This window comes from Lissotriton vulgaris, chromosome 5 (assembly GCF_964263255.1).
Source record: "Lissotriton vulgaris chromosome 5, aLisVul1.2, whole genome shotgun sequence".
Taxonomy (NCBI): Eukaryota; Metazoa; Chordata; class Amphibia; order Caudata; family Salamandridae; genus Lissotriton; species Lissotriton vulgaris.
Genome location: NC_141693.1, coordinates 2,019,998,317 through 2,020,017,885, shown reverse-complemented (window position 1 = coordinate 2,020,017,885; position 19,569 = coordinate 2,019,998,317). Strand labels below are relative to the sequence as shown.

The window sequence follows — 19,569 nt, the reverse complement described above, 5'->3', positions numbered from 1 at the left end:
CATCACACAGTTCCACCGATGCACCCACCACACAGCTCCACAGATGCACCCACCACACAGCTCCACCGAGGCACCCACCACACAGCTCCACCGAGGCACCCACCACACAGCTCCACCGATGCACCCACCACCCAGCTCCACCGATGCACCCACCACCCAGCTCCACAGATGCACCCACCACACAGCTCCACAGATGCACCCACCACACAGCTCCACAGATGCACCCACCACACAGCTCCACAGATGCACCCACCACACAGCTCCACAGATGCACCCACCACACAGCTCCACAGATGCACCCACCACACAACTCCACTGATGCACCCACCACCCAGCTCCACCGATGCACCCACCACACAGCTCCACCGACACAGCTCCACTGATGCAACCACCACACAGCTCCACCGACACAGCTCCCCTGATGCACCCACCACACAGCTCCCCTGATGCAACTACCACACAGCTCCACTGATGCACCCACCACACAGCTCCACCGACACAGCTCCACTGATGCAACCACCACACAGCTCCACCGACACAGCTCCCCTGATGCACCCACCACACAGCTCCCCTGATGCAACTACCACACAGCTCCACCGAGGCACCCACCACACAGCTCCACTGAGGCACCCACCACACAGCTCCACCGAGGCACCCACCACACTGCTCCACCGAGGCACCCACCACACAGCTCCACCGAGGCACCCACCACACAGCTCCACCGAGACACCCATCACACAGCTCCACTGACACAGCTCCACCAATGCACCCACCACACAGCTCCACCGAGGCACCCACCACACAGCTCCACCGAGGCACCCACCACACAGCTCCACCGATGCACCCACCACACAGCTCCACTGACACAGCTCCACCAATGCACCCACCACACAGCTCCACCGAGGCACCCACCACACAGCTCCACCGATGCACCCACCACACAGCTCCACCAAGGCACCCACCATACAGCTCCACGAGGCACCCACCACACAGCTCCACCGAGGCACCCACCACACAGCTCCACCGATGCACCCACCACACAGCTTCACCTATGCACCCACCACACAGCTCCACCGACACAGCTTCACCGATGCACTCACCACAGAGCTCCACTGATCCAACCACCACACAGCTCCACCGATGCACCCACCACACAGCTCCACTGATGCAACCACCATACAGCTCCACCGACACAGCTCCACATTTGCCCCCACCACAGAGCTCCACAGATGCCCCCACCACACAGCTCCACCGATGCACCCACCACACAGCTCCGCCGATGCACCCACCACACAGCTCCACCGATGAAGCCACCACACAGCTTCACCGATGCACCCACAACCACCGATGCTCCCACCACACAGCTCCACCGACACAGCTCCACCGATGCACCCACCACACAGCTCCACCGATGCACCCACCACACAGCTCCACCGAGGCACCCACCATACAGCTCCACCGAGGCACCCACCACACAGCTCCACCGATGCACCCAGCACACAGCTACATCGAGGCACCCACCACACAGCTCCACTGAGGCACCCACCACACAGCTCCACAGATACACCCACCACACAGTTCCAACGATGCACCCACCACACAGCTCCACTGAGGCACCCACCACACAGCTCGACCGATGCACCCATCACACAGTTCCACCGATGCACCCACCACACAGCTCCACAGATGCACCCACCACACAGTTCCACCGATGCACCCATCACACAGTTCCACCGATGCACCCACCACACAGCTCCACAGATGCACCCACCACACAGTTCCACCGATGCACCCACCACACAGTTCCACCGATGCACCCACCACACAGTTCCACCGATGCACCCACCACACAGCTCCACCCACCACACAGCTCCACCGATGCACCCACCACACAGTTCCACCGATGCACCCACCACACAGCTCCACCGAGGCACCCACCACACAGCTCGACCGATGCACCCATCACACAGTTCCACCGATGCACCCACCACACAGCTCCACCGAGGCACCCACCACACAGCTCCACTGAGGCACCCACCACACAGCTCCACCGAGGCACCCACCACACAGCTCCACAGATGCACCCACCACACAGTTCCACCGATGCACCCACCACACAGCTCCACCGATGCACCCACCACACAGTTCCACCGATGCACTCACCACACAGCTCCACCGAGGCACCCACCACACAGCTCCACAGATGCACCCACCACACAGCTCCACAGATGCACCCACCACACAGCTCCACAGATGCACCCACCACACAGCTCCACCCACACAGCTCCACCGATGGACCCACCACACAGCTCCACCGAGGCACCCACCACACAGCTCCACCGAGGCACCCACCACACAGCTCCACCGATGCACCCACCACACAGCTCCACCGATGCACCCACCACACAGCTCCACAGATGCACCCACCACACAGTTCCACCGATGCACCCACCACACAGCTCCACAGATGCACCCACCACACAGCTCCACCGAGGCACCCACCACACAGCTCCACCGAGGCACCCACCACACAGCTCCACAGATGCACCCACCACACAGCTCCACCGATGCACCCACCACACAGTTCCACCGATGCACTCACCACACAGCTCCACCGAGGCACCCACCACACAGCTCCACAGATGCACCCACCACACAGCTCCACAGATGCACCCACCACACAGCTCCACAGATGCACCCACCACACAGCTCCACCCACACAGCTCCACCGATGGACCCACCACACAGCTCCATCGAGGCACCCACCACACAGCTCCACCGATGCACCCACCACACAGCTCCACTGATGCACCCACCACCCAGCTCCACCGATGCACCCACCACCCAGCTCCACAGATGCACCCACCACCCAGCTCCACAGATGCACCCACCACACAGCTCCACCGATGCACCCACCACCCAGCTCCACAGATGCACCCACCACCCAGCTCCACCGATGCACCCACCACACAGCTCCACCGATGCACCCACCACCCAGCTCCACCGATGCACCCACCACCCAGCTCCACAGATGCACCCACCACACAGCTCCACAGATGCACCCACCACACAGCTCCACAGATGCACCCACCACACAGCTCCACAGATGCACCCACCACACAGCTCCACAGATGCACCCACCACCCAGCTCCACCGATGCACCCACCACACAACTCCACTGATGCACCCACCACCCAGCTCCACCGATGCACCCACCACACAGCTCCACCGACACAGCTCCACTGATGCAACCACCACACAGCTCCACCGACACAGCTCCCCTGATGCACCCACCACACAGCTCCCCTGATGCAACTACCACACAGCTCCACCGATGCACCCACCACACAGCTCCACCGACACAGCTCCACTGATGCAACCACCACACAGCTCCACCGACACAGCTCCCCTGATGCACCCACCACACAGCTCCCCTGATGCAACTACCACACAGCTCCACCGAGGCACCCACCACACAGCTCCACCGAGGCACCCACCACACAGCTCCACTGAGGCACCCACCACACAGCTCCACCGAGGCACCCACCACACAGCTCCACCGAGGCACCCACCACACAGCTCCACCGAGGCACCCACCACACAGCTCCACCGAGGCACCCACCACACAGCTCCACCGAGGCACCCATCACACAGCTCCACTGAGGCACCCACCACACAGCTCCACGAGGCACCCACCACACAGCTCCACCGATGCACCCACCACACAGCTCCACTGACACAGCTCCACCAATGCACCCACCACACAGCTCCACCGAGGCACCCACCACACAGCTCCACCGATGCACCCACCACACAGCTCCACCAATGCACCCACCATACAGCTCCACAGAGGCACCCACCACACAGCTCCACCGAGGCACCCACCACGCAGCTCCACCGATGCACCCACCACACAGCTCCACCGACACAGCTTCACCGATGCACTCACCACAGAGCTCCACTGATCCAACCACCACACAGCTCCACCGATGCACCCACCACACAGCTCCACTGATGCAACCACCATACAGCTCCACCGACACAGCTCCACAGATGCCCCCACCACAGAGCTCCACAGATGCCCCCACCACACAGCTCCACCGATGCACACAGCTCCGCCGATGCACCCACCACACAGCTCCACCGATGAAGCCACCACACAGCTTCACCGATGCACCCACAACCACCGATGCACCCACCACACAGCTGCACTGACACAGCTCCACCGATGCACCCACCACACAGCTCCACCGATGCACCCACCACACAGCTCCGCCGATGCACCCACCACACAGCTCCGCCGAGGCACCCAGCACACAGCTACACCGAGGCACCCACCACACAGCTCCACCGAGGCACCCAGCTCCACAGATGCACCCACCACACAGCTCCGCCGATGCACCCACCACACAGCTCCGCCGATGCACCCACCACACAGCTCCGCCGATGCACCCACCACACAGCTCCGCCGATGCACCCACCACACTGCTCCGCCGGTGCACCCACCACACAGCTCCGCCAATGCACCCACCACACAGCTTCACCTATGCACCCACCACACAGCTCCACCAATGCACCCACCACACAGCTTCACCTATGCACCCACCACACAGCTTCACCTATGCACCCACCACACAGCTCCACCGATGCACCCACCACACAGCTCCACCGATGCAGCCACCACACAGCTCCACCGACACAGCTCCACCGATGCACCCACCACACAGCTCCACCAATGCACCCACCACACAGCTCCACCGATGCAGCCACCACACAGCTCCACCGACACAGCTCCACCAATGCACCCACCACCCAACTCCACCGATGCACCCACCACACAGATCCACCGACACAGCTCCACCGATGCACCCACCACACAGCTCCACCGATGCACCCACCACACAGCTCCACCGAGGCACCCACCACACAGCTCCACCGAGGCACCCACCACACAGCTCCACCGAGGCACCCACCACACAGCTCCACCGAGGCACCCACCACACAGCTCCACGGAGGCACCCACCACACAGCTCCGCCGATGCACCCACCACACAGCTCCGCCGATGCACCCACCACACAGCTCCGCCGATGCACCCACCACACAGCTCCGCCGATGCACCCACCACAGCTCCACCGATGCACCCACCACAGCTCCACCGATGCACCCACCACACAGCTCTGCCGATGCTCCAACTAAGCTCCACCAATGCACCCCCCAAACAGCTCCACTGATGCACCCGCTAAGCTCCACCGATGCACACACCACTCAGCGCAACCACAGCATCACTCAGCGCAACCACAGCATCTCTCAGCGCAACCACAGCATCACTCAGCGCAACCACAGCATCACTCAGCGCAACCACAGCATCACTGGTTCAAATATGTTCTTTCAATGTTTCAAGCTGTTTTCAAGCTTTCACGCTTTATTACAAATCACAAAAAGATGTTAATATTTCACTTCTGTTCTTGAATTTTCGTCACAATAAAAAACACTGAACATAATCTTCACAAAAGTTATTTACAAAAGTTTAAGCTATTGCCATTACAAATTAAATAAATTATTTAAGTATTAATTATTTTTAAAAATTAAAAGCCATTGTTATTTGTAATATCAATACATCTAAGTCACGTAAATACAAAACATGTTGCATTACAAATGCTATAGGTGTCACATTTGCGAAAGTTATAACTATTGGCATTGTAAATGACAAAGCTATTAATTTAGCTATTTAAAAAAAAACACATAAATAAAAAAAAAATCATTTATAAGACCAATAGCTCAAACTTTCCTAATGCGAGCCCTATTGCATTTCCAATGCTTGTTTTTTGTTTTTGTTGTGTCAAACCAAAGCTGCCTCAATGTATCTGCCTTGACAATAGCAACAAGTATTTGCAGAGCCAATAGATGATTCAGATTCAACGATCCAAGTCATGCAGTGCTGGGGCCTAAGATGGAGACACCCAGAAGGGCACCATCAGGAGTGTCCAAAAAGAGCTGTAGCTTTAAAATAGTTCCTCAGGGATTTCAGTGCAAGCTCTCGAGGAGGTGGAAGAATACACTCTAACAGCCAACATTAGTTGAAAGGTCATAACTTCACCTAATCAAAAAGTCTGAAGCCACTGACTCAAACAGGCTGATTGAATGAAGCCAAGGATGGAAAGGGGACGGATCCAAATCCCACTCCATGAATATTATTAGAAGTAGGTCTGTTTGTGAACTCTGCTGTCAAAGACAGGCTCTAACAAGCATTTGCTATGCAATAGGTCTCTCATTATTAAAGTTTGAGCTATTGGCATTGCTAATAATAATGCAACACCAATAGCTCAAACATTCAGTAATGCGAGACCTATTGCATTGCACATGCTTGTTCTAAAACTGCTAGTGAATTCGTCCGTATGTCAGAACCAATCTTTTCTAAAGTGTTCTGAGAAGACTAAGTCCTTCGTCGCGTTCCATGAAAGCCAATAAATTAAACCCGTTCTATTAAACCAAAGCGTAGCGTTGAGAAGCAAAAGCTAAAGGGGGCGTCCTCGAGGTAAACAAGCACTGAATATGCATTGACACTGATCTTTCTCCAACACATATTACATTTTGTTAGCAACAGATCTTAATATTAAAAGGACATGAAATGTATTATATGATTATAATCTCCTGGGCTACTTGTAACTCACATAATTTCCTGTTTTCATCACCCAACCAAATGTCACTGGCCTTGCCCCCAACATACAAATGCCAATGCAAGGCTTTCCATCGGCTCAACCACTATGTAAATGAGTTCGAAGGAGCGGAATTGCGTGTAAGAGTGTTTTACATGGAAACCGGAAAATCGGGCATTCTGCTGATCTTCCTGGAACCAGATTGGACACATGTGCTTTACATGTGCCAAGCAGGCAACCCACAGCAGCGTGTATGTATTCCCAGACATGAAATAATGCAGGCTTGTCTTCATTGCTGGTCTTACACATGCCTCTGCTAGAAGGTGGACGACGTAATGTGTGAGTACTTAAGCCTGTCCTGTTGGTTCTCTGCATTCCTCTTTGTGCAATTCTGAGTTTCCATTTATGAATTCCAGACCTGGGATAACGTGAGATCTGTGTAGAAGCCACTTTGGGAGTATTGCTTTCCTTGGAGTACCCCCTAATGCAGCAGTGCCCTGTCACTATATGCCCATCGTCCCCATGGATGGTGCTACATTCATGCCAATGCAGAGAACACTACAAATGACCACTAGGGGAAGCCAGATTCCATCAAATGGGGAAAAGACTATTTTCTCCTGGGTTCCTAAAATCCATGCATCTGAATGCTCCAGTCCCAAACCTTCCCTTTCCAAAACATTCTAATGTGATATAATGTGTTTATTTATAGTTTATACAGTGATGACAAAAACAGGAGGGTTGTCAGAGCTTTGCACACTGTGGTTGAAAAGAAGTAACATTTATTATCTCAAGGTCAACATGGCGCAAAGTGAGGAGCATGTTTGACATAAATACTTAAGCCACGCAGGTGGGGAACGGAAATAAATTGCTGGGTGGGAGGAGCGCCACATATGAGAATTTTAGGCAAGGTGGGTTAGAATGTCATTACTTCTAGAACCCATAGGTGGTACATAAAAGTCAGAGGTAAGCAGGCAACTGTTTTGGCCAGTGTACGGGTATGTGCAGTATAGTCCCTCGGTAAGGGAAGGAGTAAGCTAGAAGGTAAGGAAAAGGTTGGAAGTTGAATTTGACATAAAAGGGAAAGGATTGTAGGAACAGTCTAGTAGCTGTAGTGAGCATGCACGGTCATGGGTATGAGTTACATAGAATGGTGGTAGTTTAGTCTGCACGGTTAATTGATCGGAATCAAGTGAATTAATTGAAAGGAAAACCTACTACAAGGACCAGAATGCTGTACGTTGCTAAACGGCTAGGATTCAATCAGTGCGTGATTGGTGACCCGCAGTTGCCCAGTAACCTTTTTATTTTAAATTGTTTTTTTTTATTTTCACCATAACACAGGCTGTTTACAGCACTTCCATCATATGACCATTACATACATGTAGCGCCTCCATTACATCATGCAGTCAAGCCCGATATGAGGACAATCTCAGTAGAAGTTCTGATCACTGCACTTGGGAGTCTAAGAGGTGAAAACTTACCCCAAACGACCAACCGTCAGTAAAATGTGGTGAACCTACTCAGTCACTGAGGGTCTTACAGTTTCCATTGCTATAGTAGATCAATGAGCCCCCAGGGAGTCCCTGCAGATGGCCCATGCGGGTCTTGCAAGGCTGTACAATACATGTAGAGTGACCGCTAAGATGAGGCCGCGTGGGCACCGCAAATACACATGCAGCAACGATAGCACTTATTATAGTTTAACAAAGGTCTTAGGCTTTAATGATGCTTTGAGAAAAAGATTAGCACAGGCTTAAATGAAGGACTGTGTATTTTTCTTCTTCAGTGTCCAGCCAGATAAAGAAGTATTTATTTAGAACATTTTGATGAGGTCATACATGAGATAAAGTGAAGCAAGTCACACATTAATAACTGGGCACAAGCCTGTACCGAGTCAAGGGAGAACAATACATAGAGGGAAAGCAGTGAGAAAGGACAATAACAGGCAAACAAAAATGTAGAAGAGGGTGGCTTACAATACAATAAAAACTTAAGTAAGCTCAACCCACAGTAACTGCAACAGGGAATACAAATCATAAACGGAGCAGTACTGTACAAACAGTCGACGAACGTTTCGATCCCTATCTCCATTGATACAGTGGGATCATCTTCAGGACTACAATAAAGTGCTTTGCCTGAGCGATTGGAATGCAAAAGCCTGTAGGGATAAACAGGAGGAAATCCAGAAAAGGGAACAAAAGAGTTTTTCATAAGTTACTTGCATTGATGACAGCTAGTCAGTAGCAACTCTATACATTTGGGGTGCATCGAGTGCACATGCAGTTGTTTGCTCCAAAGGGCACGGGTGGCGGTGTGCTCATATTTGGAGAGGGAGTGCATGGGTTTGCTCGCACTAGGGTATGTGACACAGTTGGGAAATTACAACCGTTCTTTGGGGTTGTGCTTAGTGAGGACGATGGTAGGGGGGCTGTGCGTGAGCAAAAATTGGCGTGATGAGGACGTGTTGGGCAGTACCAGTCGTGATCGAAGGCGAAGGGCTGCAAACTAACCGTTAAGCTGGAACGATAGTACAGCACAAGCAGCGAGAACACAGTGTGGGAGCGAGCGTAACATCCAATAGAGCAAAGCCAGTAGAGTGCACAACAGTTAGTAGGCATTTATTTATTTATTATTTATGCGCTTTTAGATCGCACGTACTTTACCTGAAGTTGTCAGAACGCGTTACAATAGAACCAGGACTTCAGAGTACATAGATGACATATAAGATACTTGAGTGTAAACACAAAAGGAAAACGTTAAAGGGCATTGGGGCACTAGGTAACTAGGTTTTCGCAATAAGTGCGTAAATCAGAAATCAGTGTTTCTCAGTCAGCTGCAACTGGGGATTTACACAGGCCGTTGCCTGGTAACCTTCAGGTTGTAGCAGAAGTGATTTACTAAGTCAAGGATGTGCAACATAGGTACAGAAGGGCTGAAGCATCTCAGATGTTTTTTATTTAGAGAATCCATATACATTAGATTTACATAAAATACTTCTAAATTGCATTCATTTAAATAAACTGTATTTATCCTAAATCTGACATGTCTACAGCACTGCTAGACCTATGCTGGACACACGTGTAATTAGTTCAAACTTAAGAGGGTTGTTTTTCAACTATTAACTATACACATAAGCCATTTACGTATCGATACGAAAATGAGTATGCACAGACCTGACGTGTCTGTAAATTGTAATCAATAACTGTAACATAGTTCTTACCAGTTTAACACAGACATTCCTTGACAGAAAGCACGCATACAGTGTTTTTACCCATATTATTTGCAAGTAAAAGTCACTTAGCCACAAAAAGTTACATTTCAAGAGAATTTTTTTTTTTGAGTGGGTTTAATGGATGTGAGAATTGGCCCGAGCCGCCTGTGACTGCTGAGGCATTTTCGAACGAGTGGTATGCGCGAGCAGCCCACCTCTTTCCTTCTTTCATTTAGTTGCTTCCCTGGGAAATGTATACAAAAAGAAAGCCCGCGAGTGGTGCTCGCGCGCGCGCCACTGCGAGCCAATTGCTTTCAATTATCACGCACTTGTCTGGGCATGATAATTAAAACCACCTGACCGGCGGTGCGCGTAATAGACACCAATAGGCCATGGGCGGAGCAATGTGCCTGCCTTTGGCCTATTGCAGTCTTTCGTTAAAAAACGCACGTAAAGGCCAATAGCGTGGCCCAAAATGAATCGCACACACACAAGCTATTCCTAGCTCAGTTTTCTAACCCCCTCAAGAGATCTCTCGCTGCGCACTGCAATGCAGACGCAAGACCTAAAAAGATAATCAGTGACATTCTTGACTTCATCTCTGCCACAAGTGATTACTCCAGGCTGCATTTTAGCCCATCTTTTTTCTGGCCTGTTGAGTCCAGACTACTAGGCCGGGTCCCCTAAATGCGAACTTATTGCTTCTTTCCAGCAGTGTCTGTTAGGTTGATTAGCTTTCTGCTAGGATCCAGAATTGACTGCTGAAATAGCTGACTCTTTTTTGCTTCTCAGGATCATTCTTCAGTCTCGAGAGGCCTTGTCGGAAGTGGTGCAGTACCCATTCCTGCAGTCACTACTTTAAAATCCGCAACCCCTGAAGGAATCTTTCTTGGCACTACACTCTCTTGCTGCCTCACCGATTTGTATATGTGTATTCTTACTTCCCCGTGGCTTCATCACTCCGAAACAAAATATTTAGAAATTTCAATTGGTAGACGAGCTTTGCATGCAGGCTGCTGATGAAACTATTGAATATACATCAAGACCAGAAGCGTTTAGAGCAGACCCGTTTTCCACGTTATCAATGCACCAATTATTTGTAAGTCGTGCAGAAATAAAGCAATAACTAACTCCACATGCATACGTCGACCTGAGCTTGTGTCTTTAGTTACTGCTTCATTTGTACCTTCCCAGTGTTGTACTAGTTCTGTTTTGGTATGCATGTTGTAGAGTTAAGTTAGTTAGACATTGGTGTAAGCCGTGTCTTGGCTTATGTGTGGTATTGAGAAGGCTGGTCTCTGAGCTAACTTGTGGACCCGTTTCTCTTCACAGGCTTACGCAGAGTACATTGGCTTCATCCTTTCCCTGAACGAAGCGGTCAAGGGCAAGAAGATGACCTGTGAATACAAAGTCTCAGAGGTAGGTTGCAGGTGATGGGTGGAGGGCTGGGGACCACACTGTCAACCTCCCCTGTTCATAGACAAATGGTGAACATAGCCAGCATTACCTTGGGAATTGGGTGTAAACTGTGTATAGACTATTCTAGGCTACATGATGAGTGGGGTATCATCCTTGGGAACATTATCGGCAGCCCAGTGTCGTCCTCGGGGAGTGCTAGTAGGGGCACTGAAACATAACTTTGAAAGTCATTGTAAGGGTTGAGCCCGCAGTACTGCCACCCTGCCCTTCACGAGGCCCTCCGAGAGTCATTCTAAGGGTTGAGCCCGCAGTACTGCCACCCCGCCCTTCATGAGGCTCTGAAAGTCATTCTAAGGGTTGAGCCAGCAGTACTGCTACCCTGCCCTTCAGGGGGCTCTGAAAGTCATTGTAAGAGTTGAGCCCGCAGTACTGCCACCCTGCCCTTCAGGAGGAGGCTCTGAAAGTCATTCTAAGGGTTGAACCAGCTGTACTGCCACCCTGCCCTTCAGGAGGCTCTGAAAGTCATTCCAAGGGTTGAGCCAGCAGTACTGCCACCCTACCCTCCAGGAGGCTCTGAAAGTCATTCTAAGGGTTGAGGCCTCAGTACTGCCACCCTGCCCTTCACAAGCCTCTGAGAGTCATTCTAAGGGTTGAGCCCGCAGTACTGCCACCCTGCCCTTCAGGAGGCTCTGAAAGTCATTCTAAGGGTTGAGCCAGCAGTACTGCCACCCCGCCCTTCACGAGGCTCTGAAGGTCATTCTAAGGGTTTAACCAGCAGTACTGCCACCCTGCCCTTCAGGGGGCTCTGAAAGTCATTCTAAGGGTTGAACCAGCAGTACTGCCACCCTACCCTTCACGAGGCTCTGAAAGTCATTCTAAGGGTTGAACCAGCTGTACTGCCACCCCGCCCTCCAGGAGGGTCTCTTAAAGTCATTCTAAGGGTTGAACCAGCAGTACTGCCACCCTGCCCTTCAGGAGGAGGTCTGAAAGTCATTCTAAGGGTTGAACCAGCAGTACTGCCACCCCGCCCTTCAGGAGGCTCTGAAAGTTATTCTAAGGGTTGAACCAGCAGTACTGCCACCCTGCCCTTCAGGAGCCTCTGAGTGTCATTCTAAGGGTTGAGCCAGCTGTACTGCCACCCTGCCCTTCAGGAGGCTCTGAAAGTCATTCTAAGGGTTGAGCCAGCAGTACTGCCACCCTGCCCTTCAGGAGGCTCTGAAAGTCACTCTAAGGGTTGAACCAGCAGTACTGCCACCCTACCCTTCACGAGGCTCTGAAAGTCATTCTATGGGTTGAGACCTCAGTACTGCCACCCTGCCCTTCAGGGGGCTCTGAAAGCCATTCTAAGGGTTGAACCAGCAGTACTGCCACCCTGCCCTTCAGGAGGCTCTGAGAGTCCTTCTAAGGGTTGAGGCAGCAGTACTGCCACCCTGCCCTTCAGGAGGCTCTGAAAGTCATTCGAAGGGTTGAACCAGCAGTACTGCCACCCTGCCCTTCAGGAGGCTCTGAAAGTCATTCTACGGGTTGAACCAGCAGTACTGCCACCCTGCCCTTCAGGAGACTCTGAAAGTCATTCTAAGGGTTGAGCCCTCAGTACTGCCACCCCGCCCGTCAGGAGGCTCTGAAAGTCATTCTAAGGGTTGAGCCCTCAGTACTGCCACCCCGCCCTTCAGGAGGCTCTGAAAGTCATTCTAAGGGTTGAGCGCTCAGTAATGCCACCCTGCCCTTCAGGAGGCTCTGAAAGTCATTCTAAGGGTTGAGCCCTCAGTACTGCCACCCCGCCCTTCAGGAGGCTCTGAGAGTCATTCTAAGGGTTAAGGCAGCAGTACTGACACCCTGCCCTTCAGGAGGCTCTGAGAGTCATTCTAAGGGTTGAGGCAGCAGTACTGACACCCTGCCCTTCAGGAGGCTCTGGGAGTCATTCTAAGGGTTGAGGCAGCAGTACTGACACCCTGCCCTTCAGGAGGCTCTGAAAGTCATTCTAAGGGTTGAGCCCTCAGTACTGCCACCCCGCCCTTCAGGAGGCTCTGAAAGTCATTCTAAGGGAGAACCAGCAGTACTGCCACCCCGCCCTTCCGGAGGCTCTGAAAGTCATTCTAAGGGTTGAACCAGCTGTACTGCCACCCCGCCCTTCACGAGGCTCTGAAAGTCATTCTAAGGGTTGAGCCCTCAGTACTGCCACCCTGCCCTTCAGGAAGGTCTGAAAGTTATTCTAAGGGTTGAGCCCGCAGTACTGCCAACCCGCCCTTCCCGAGGCTCTGAAAGTCATTCCAAGGGTTGAACCAGCTGTACTGCCACCCTGCCCTTCAGGAGGCTCTGAAAGTCATTCTAAGGGTTGAATCAGCTGTACTGCCACCTTGCCCTTCAGGGGGCTCTGAAAGTCATTCTAAGGGTTGAGCCTGCAGTACTGCCACCCCGCCCTTCATGAGGCTCTAAAAGTCATTCTAAGGAAGAACCAGCTGTACTGCCACCCTACCCTTCAGGAGGCTCTGAAAGTCATTCTAAGGGTTGAGCCAGCAGTACTGCCACCCTGCCCTTCAGGAGGCTCTGAAAGTCATTCTAAGGGTTGAGACAGCAGTACTGCCACCCCGCCCTTCAGGAGGCTCTGAAAGTTATTCTAAGGGTTGAACCAGCAGTACTGCCACCCTGCCCTTCAGGAGGCTCTGAGAGTCATTCTAAGGGTTGAACCAGCAGTACTGCCACCCTGCCCTTCAGGAGGCTCTGAGAGTCATTCTAAGGGTTGAGACAGCTGTACTGCCACCCTGCCCTCCAGGAGGCTCTGAAAGTCATTCTAAGGGTTGAGCCAGCAGTACTGCCACCCCGCCCTTCAGGAGGCTCTGAAAGTCATTCCAAGGGTTGAACCAGCACTACTGCCACCCTGCCCTCCAGGAGGCTCTGAAAGTCATTCTACGGGTTGAACCAGCTGTACTGCCACCCCGCCCTCCAGGAGGGTCTCTGAAAGTCATTCTAAGGGTTGAGCCCGCAGTACTGCCACCCTGCCCTTCAGGAGGCTCTGAAAGTCATTCTAAGGGTTGAACCAGCTGTACTGCCACCCTGCCCTTCAGGAGGCTCTGAAAGTCATTCTAAGGGTTGAGCCCGCAGTACTGCCACCCTGCCCTTCAGGAGGCTCTGAAAGACATTCTAAGGGTTGAACCAGCAGTACTGCCACCCGCCCTTCAGGAGGCTCTGAAAGTCATTCTAAGGGTTGAGCCAGCAGTACTGCCACCCCGCCCTTCATGAGGCTCTGAAAGTCATTCTAAGGGTTGAGCCCTCATTAATGCCACCCTGCCCTTCAGGAGGCTCTGAAAGTCATTCTACTGGTGGATCCAGCTGTACTGCCACCCCGCCCTCCAGGAGGGTCTCTAAAAGTTATTCTAAGGGTTGAGCCCGCAGTACTGCCACCCTGCCCTTCAGGAGGCTCTGAAAGTCATTCTAAGGGTTGAACCAGCTGTACTGCCACCCCGCCCTCCAGGAGGGTCTCTGAAAGTCATTCTAAGGGTTGAGCCCTCAGTACTGCCACTCTGCCCTTCAGGAGGCTCTGAAAGTCATTCTCCGGGTTGAACCAGCAGTACTGCCACCCTGCCCTTCAGGTGGCTCTTAAAGTCATTCTAAGGGTTGAACCAGCAGTACTGCCACCCTGCCCTTCAGGAGGGTCTAAAAGTCATTCTAAGGGTTGAACCAGCAGTACTGCCACCCCGCCCTTCAGGAGGCTCTGAAAGTCATTCTAAGTGTTGAGCCCGCAGTACTGCCACCCCGCCCCTCACGAGGCTCTGAAGGTCATTCTAAGGTTTAACCAGCAGTACTGCCACCCTGCCCTTCAGGGGGCTCTGAAAGTCATTCTAAGGGTTGAGCCCACAGTACTGCCACCCTGCCCTTCAGGAGGCTCTGAAAGTCATTCTAAGGGTTGAACCAGCTGTACTGCCACCCCGCCCTCCAGGAGGGTCTCTGAAAGTCATTCTAAGGGTTGAGCCCACAGTACTGCCACCCTGCCCTTCAGGAGGCTCTGAAAGTCATTCTAAGGGTTGAACCAGCAGTACTGCCACCCTGCCCTTCAGGAGGCTCTGAAATCATTCTAAGGATTGAGCCAGCAGTACTGCCACCCTGCCCTTCAGGAGGCTCTGAAATCATTCTAAGGGTTGAGCCAGCAGTACTGCCACCCCGCCCTTCATGAGGCTCTGAAAGTCATTCTAAGGGTTGAACCAGCTGTACTGCCACCCCGCCCTCCAGGAGGGTCTCTGAAAGTCATTCTAAGGGTTGAGCCCTCAGTACTGCCACCCTGCCCTTCAGGAGGCTCAAAGTCATTCTAAGGGTTGAACCCGCAGTACTGCCACCCTGCCCTTCAGGGGGCTCTGAAAGTCATTCTAAGGGTTGAGCCCGCAGTACTGCCACCCCGCCCTTCTTGAGGCTCTGAAAGTCATTCTAAGGGTTGAGCCAGCAGTACTGCCACCCCGCCCTTCAGGAGGCTCTGAAAGTCATTCCAAGGGTTGAGCCAGCACTACTGCCACCCTGCCCTCCAGGAGGCTCTGAAAGTCATTCTAAGGGTTGAGCCAGCAGTACTGCCACCCCGCCCTTCAGGAGGCTCTGAAAGTCATTCCAAGGGTTGAACCAGCACTACTGCCACCCTGCCCTCCAGGAGGCTCTGAAAGTCATTCTACGGGTTGAACCAGCTGTACTGCCACCCCGCCCTCCAGGAGGGTCTCTGAAAGTCATTCTAAGGGTTGAGCCCGCAGTACTGCCACCCTGCCCTTCAGGAGGCTCTGAAAGTCATTCTAAGGGTTGAACCAGCTGTACTGCCACCCTGCCCTTCAGGAGGCTCTGAAAGTCATTCTAAGGGTTGAGCCCGCAGTACTGCCACCCTGCCCTTCAGGAGGCTCTGAAAGACATTCTAAGGGTTGAACCAGCAGTACTGCCACCCGCCCTTCAGGAGGCTCTGAAAGTCATTCTAAGGGTTGAGCCAGCAGTACTGCCACCCCGCCCTTCATGAGGCTCTGAAAGTCATTCTAAGGGTTGAGCCCTCATGAATGCCACCCTGCCCTTCAGGAGGCTCTGAAAGTCATTCTACGGGTTGATCCAGCTGTACTGCCACCCCGCCCTCCAGGAGGGTCTCTGAAAGTTATTCTAAGGGTTGAGCCCGCAGTACTGCCACCCTGCCCTTCAGGAGGCTCTGAAAGTCATTCTAAGGGTTGAACCAGCTGTACTGCCACCCCGCCCTCCAGGAGGGTCTCTGAAAGTCATTCTAAGGGTTGAGCCCTCAGTACTGCCACTCTGCCCTTCAGGAGGCTCTGAAAGTCATTCTCCGGGTTGAACCAGCAGTACTGCCACCCTGCCCTTCAGGTGGCTCTGAAAGTCATTCTAAGGGTTGAACCAGCAGTACTGCCACCCTGCCCTTCAGGAGGGTCTGAAAGTCATTCTAAGGGTTGAACCAGCAGTACTGCCACCCCGCCCTTCAGGAGGCTCTGAAAGTCATTCTAAGTGTTGAGCCCGCAGTACTGCCACCCCGCCCCTCACGAGGCTCTGAAGGTCATTCTAAGGTTTAACCAGCAGTACTGCCACCCTGCCCTTCAGGGGGCTCTGAAAGTCATTCTAAGGGTTGAACCAGCAGTACTGCCACCCTGCCCTTCAGGAGGCTCTGAAAGTCATTCTAAGGGTTGAACCAGCTGTACTGCCACCCCGCCCTCCAGGAGGGTCTCTGAAAGTCATTCTAAGGGTTGAGCCCACAGTACTGCCACCCTGCCCTTCAGGATGCTCTGAAAGTCATTCTAAGGGTTGAACCAGCAGTACTGCCACCCTGCCCTTCAGGAGGCTTTGAAATCATTCTAAGGGTTGAACCAGCAGTACTGCCACCCTGCCCTTCAGGAGGCTCTGAAATCATTCTAAGGGTTGAGCCAGCTGTACTGCCACCCTGCCCTTCAGGAGGAGGTCTGAAAGTCATTCTAAGGGTTGAGCCCACAGTACTGCCACCCTGCCCTTCAGGAGGCTCTGAGAGTCATTCTAAGGGTTGAGCCAGCTGTACTGCCACCCTGCCCTTCAGGAGGGTCTGAAAGTTATTCTATGGGTTGAGCCCTCAGTACTGCCACCCTGCCCTTCAGGGGGCTCTGAAAGTCATTCTAAGGGTTGAACCAGAAGTACTGCCACCCTGCCCTTCAGGAGGCTCTGAGAGTCATTCTAAGGGTTGTACCAGCAGTACTGCCACCCTGCCCTTCAGGGGGCTCTGAAAGTCATTCTAAGGGTTGAGGCAGCTGTACTGCCACCCTGCCCTCCGGGAGGCTCAGAGTCATTCTAAGGGTTGAGGCAGCAGTACTGACACCCTGCCCTTCAGGAGGCTCTGAGAGTCATTCTAAGTGTTGAGGCAGCAGTACTGACACCCTGCCCTTCTGGAGGCTCTGAAAGTCATTCTAAGGGTTGAGCCCTCAGTACTGCCACCCCGCCCTTCAGGAGGCTCTGAAAGTCATTCTAAGGGAGAACCAGCAGTACTGCCACCCCGCCCTTCTGGAGGCTCTGAAAGTCATTCTACGGGTTGAACCAGCAGTACTGCCACCCCGCCCTTCCGGAGGCTCTGAAAGTCATTCTAAGGGTTGAACCAGCAGTACTGCCACCCCGCCCTTCACGAGGCTCTGAAAGTCATTCTAAGGGTTGAACCAGCTGTACTGCCACCCCGCCCTTCACGAGGCTCTGAAAGTCATTCCAAGGGTTGAACCAGCTGTACTGCCACCCTGCCCTTCAGGAGGCTCTGAAAGTCATTCTAAGGGTTGAGCCCTCAGTACTGCCACCCTGCCCTTCAAAGGCTCTGAGAGTCATTCTAAGGGTTAGCCCGCAGTACTGCCACCCTGCCCTTAAGGAGGCTCTGAAAGTCATTCTAAGGGTTGAGCCCTCAGTACTGCCACCCTGCCCTTCACAAGGCTCTGAGAGTCATTCTAAGGGTTGAGCCCGCAGTACTGCCACCCTGCCCTTCAGGAGGCTCTGAAAGTCATTCTAAGGGTTGAGCCCTCAGTACTGCCACCCTGCCCTTCACAAGGCTCTGAGAGTCATTCTAAGGGTTGAGCCCTCAGTATTGCCACCCTGCCCTTCACAAGGCTCTGAGAGTCATTCTAAGGGTTGAGCCCGCAGTGATGCCACCCTACCCTCCAGGAGGCTCTGAAAGTCATTCTGAGGGTTGAACCAGCTGTACTGCCACCCTGCCCTTCATGAGGCTCTGAAAGTCATTCTAAGGGTTGAGCCAGCAGTACTGCCACCCTACCCTCCAGGAGGCTCTGAAAGTCATTCTGAGGGTTGAACCAGCTGTACTGCCACCCTACCCTCCAGGAGGCTCTGAAAGTCATTCTAAGGGTTGAGCCAGCAGTACTGCCACCCTGCCCTTCAGGAGGCTCTGAAAGTCATTCTAAGGGTTGAACCAGCAGTACTGCCACCCCGCCCTTCACGAGGCTCTGAAAGTCATTCTAAGGGTTGAACCAGCTGTACTGCCACCCTGCCCTTCAGGAGGTTTGAAAGTTATTCCAAGGGTTGAACCAGCTGTACTGCCACCCTGCCCTTCAGGAGGCTCTGAAAGCCATTCTAAGGGTTGAACCAGCAGTACTGCCACCCCGCCCTTCACGAGGCTCTGAAAGTCATTCTAAGGGTTGAACCAGCTGTACTGCCACCCTGCCCTTCACAAGGCTCTGAGAGTCATTCTAAGGGTTGAACCAGCAGTACTGCCACCCTGCCCTTCAGGAGGCTCTGAAAGTCATTCTAAGGGTTGAACCAGCAGTACTGCCACCCCGCCCTTCAGGAGGCTCTGAAAGTCATTCTAAGGGTTGAACCAGCAGTACTGCCACCCCGCCCTTCAGGAGGCTCTGAAAGTCATTCTAAGGGTTGAACCAGCAGTACTGCCACCCCGCCCTTCACGAGGCTCTGAAAGTCATTCTAAGGGTTGAACCAGCTGTACTGCCACCCTGCCCTTCACAAGGCTCTGAGAGTCATTCTAAGGGTTGAACCAGCAGTACTGCCACCCCACCCTTCACAAGGCTCTGAGAGTCATTCTAAGGGTTGAACCAGCAGTACTGCCACCCCGCCCTCCAGGAGGCTCTGAAAGTCATTCTAAGGGTTGAGGCAGCAGTACTGCCACCCTGCCGTCCAGGAGGCTCTGAAAGTCATTCTAAGGGTTGAACCAGCAGTACTGCCACCCTGCCCTTCAGGAGGCCCTCAGAGTCATTCTAAGGTTTGAGCCAGCAGTACTGCCACCCTGCCCTTCAGGAGGGTCTTAAAGTCATTCTAAGGGTTGAACCAGCAGTACTGCCATCCTGCCC

The 19,569-nt window shown here is 53.1% G+C and overlaps 1 protein-coding gene across 2 annotated transcripts in view; it reads left to right on the top strand.

Moving 5' to 3' along the window:
* The window catches only part of PTPA (protein phosphatase 2 phosphatase activator), a 623,109-nt gene that overhangs the window by 160,227 nt on the left and 443,313 nt on the right, over nt 1-19,569 (top strand). For both annotated transcript variants that reach the window (XM_086924847.1, XM_086924848.1), the window contains exon 3: nt 11,201-11,287. In XM_086924847.1, the coding sequence (XP_086780973.1) occupies nt 11,201-11,287 (87 nt within the window). The remainder of the gene's footprint in view (nt 1-11,200; nt 11,288-19,569) is intronic.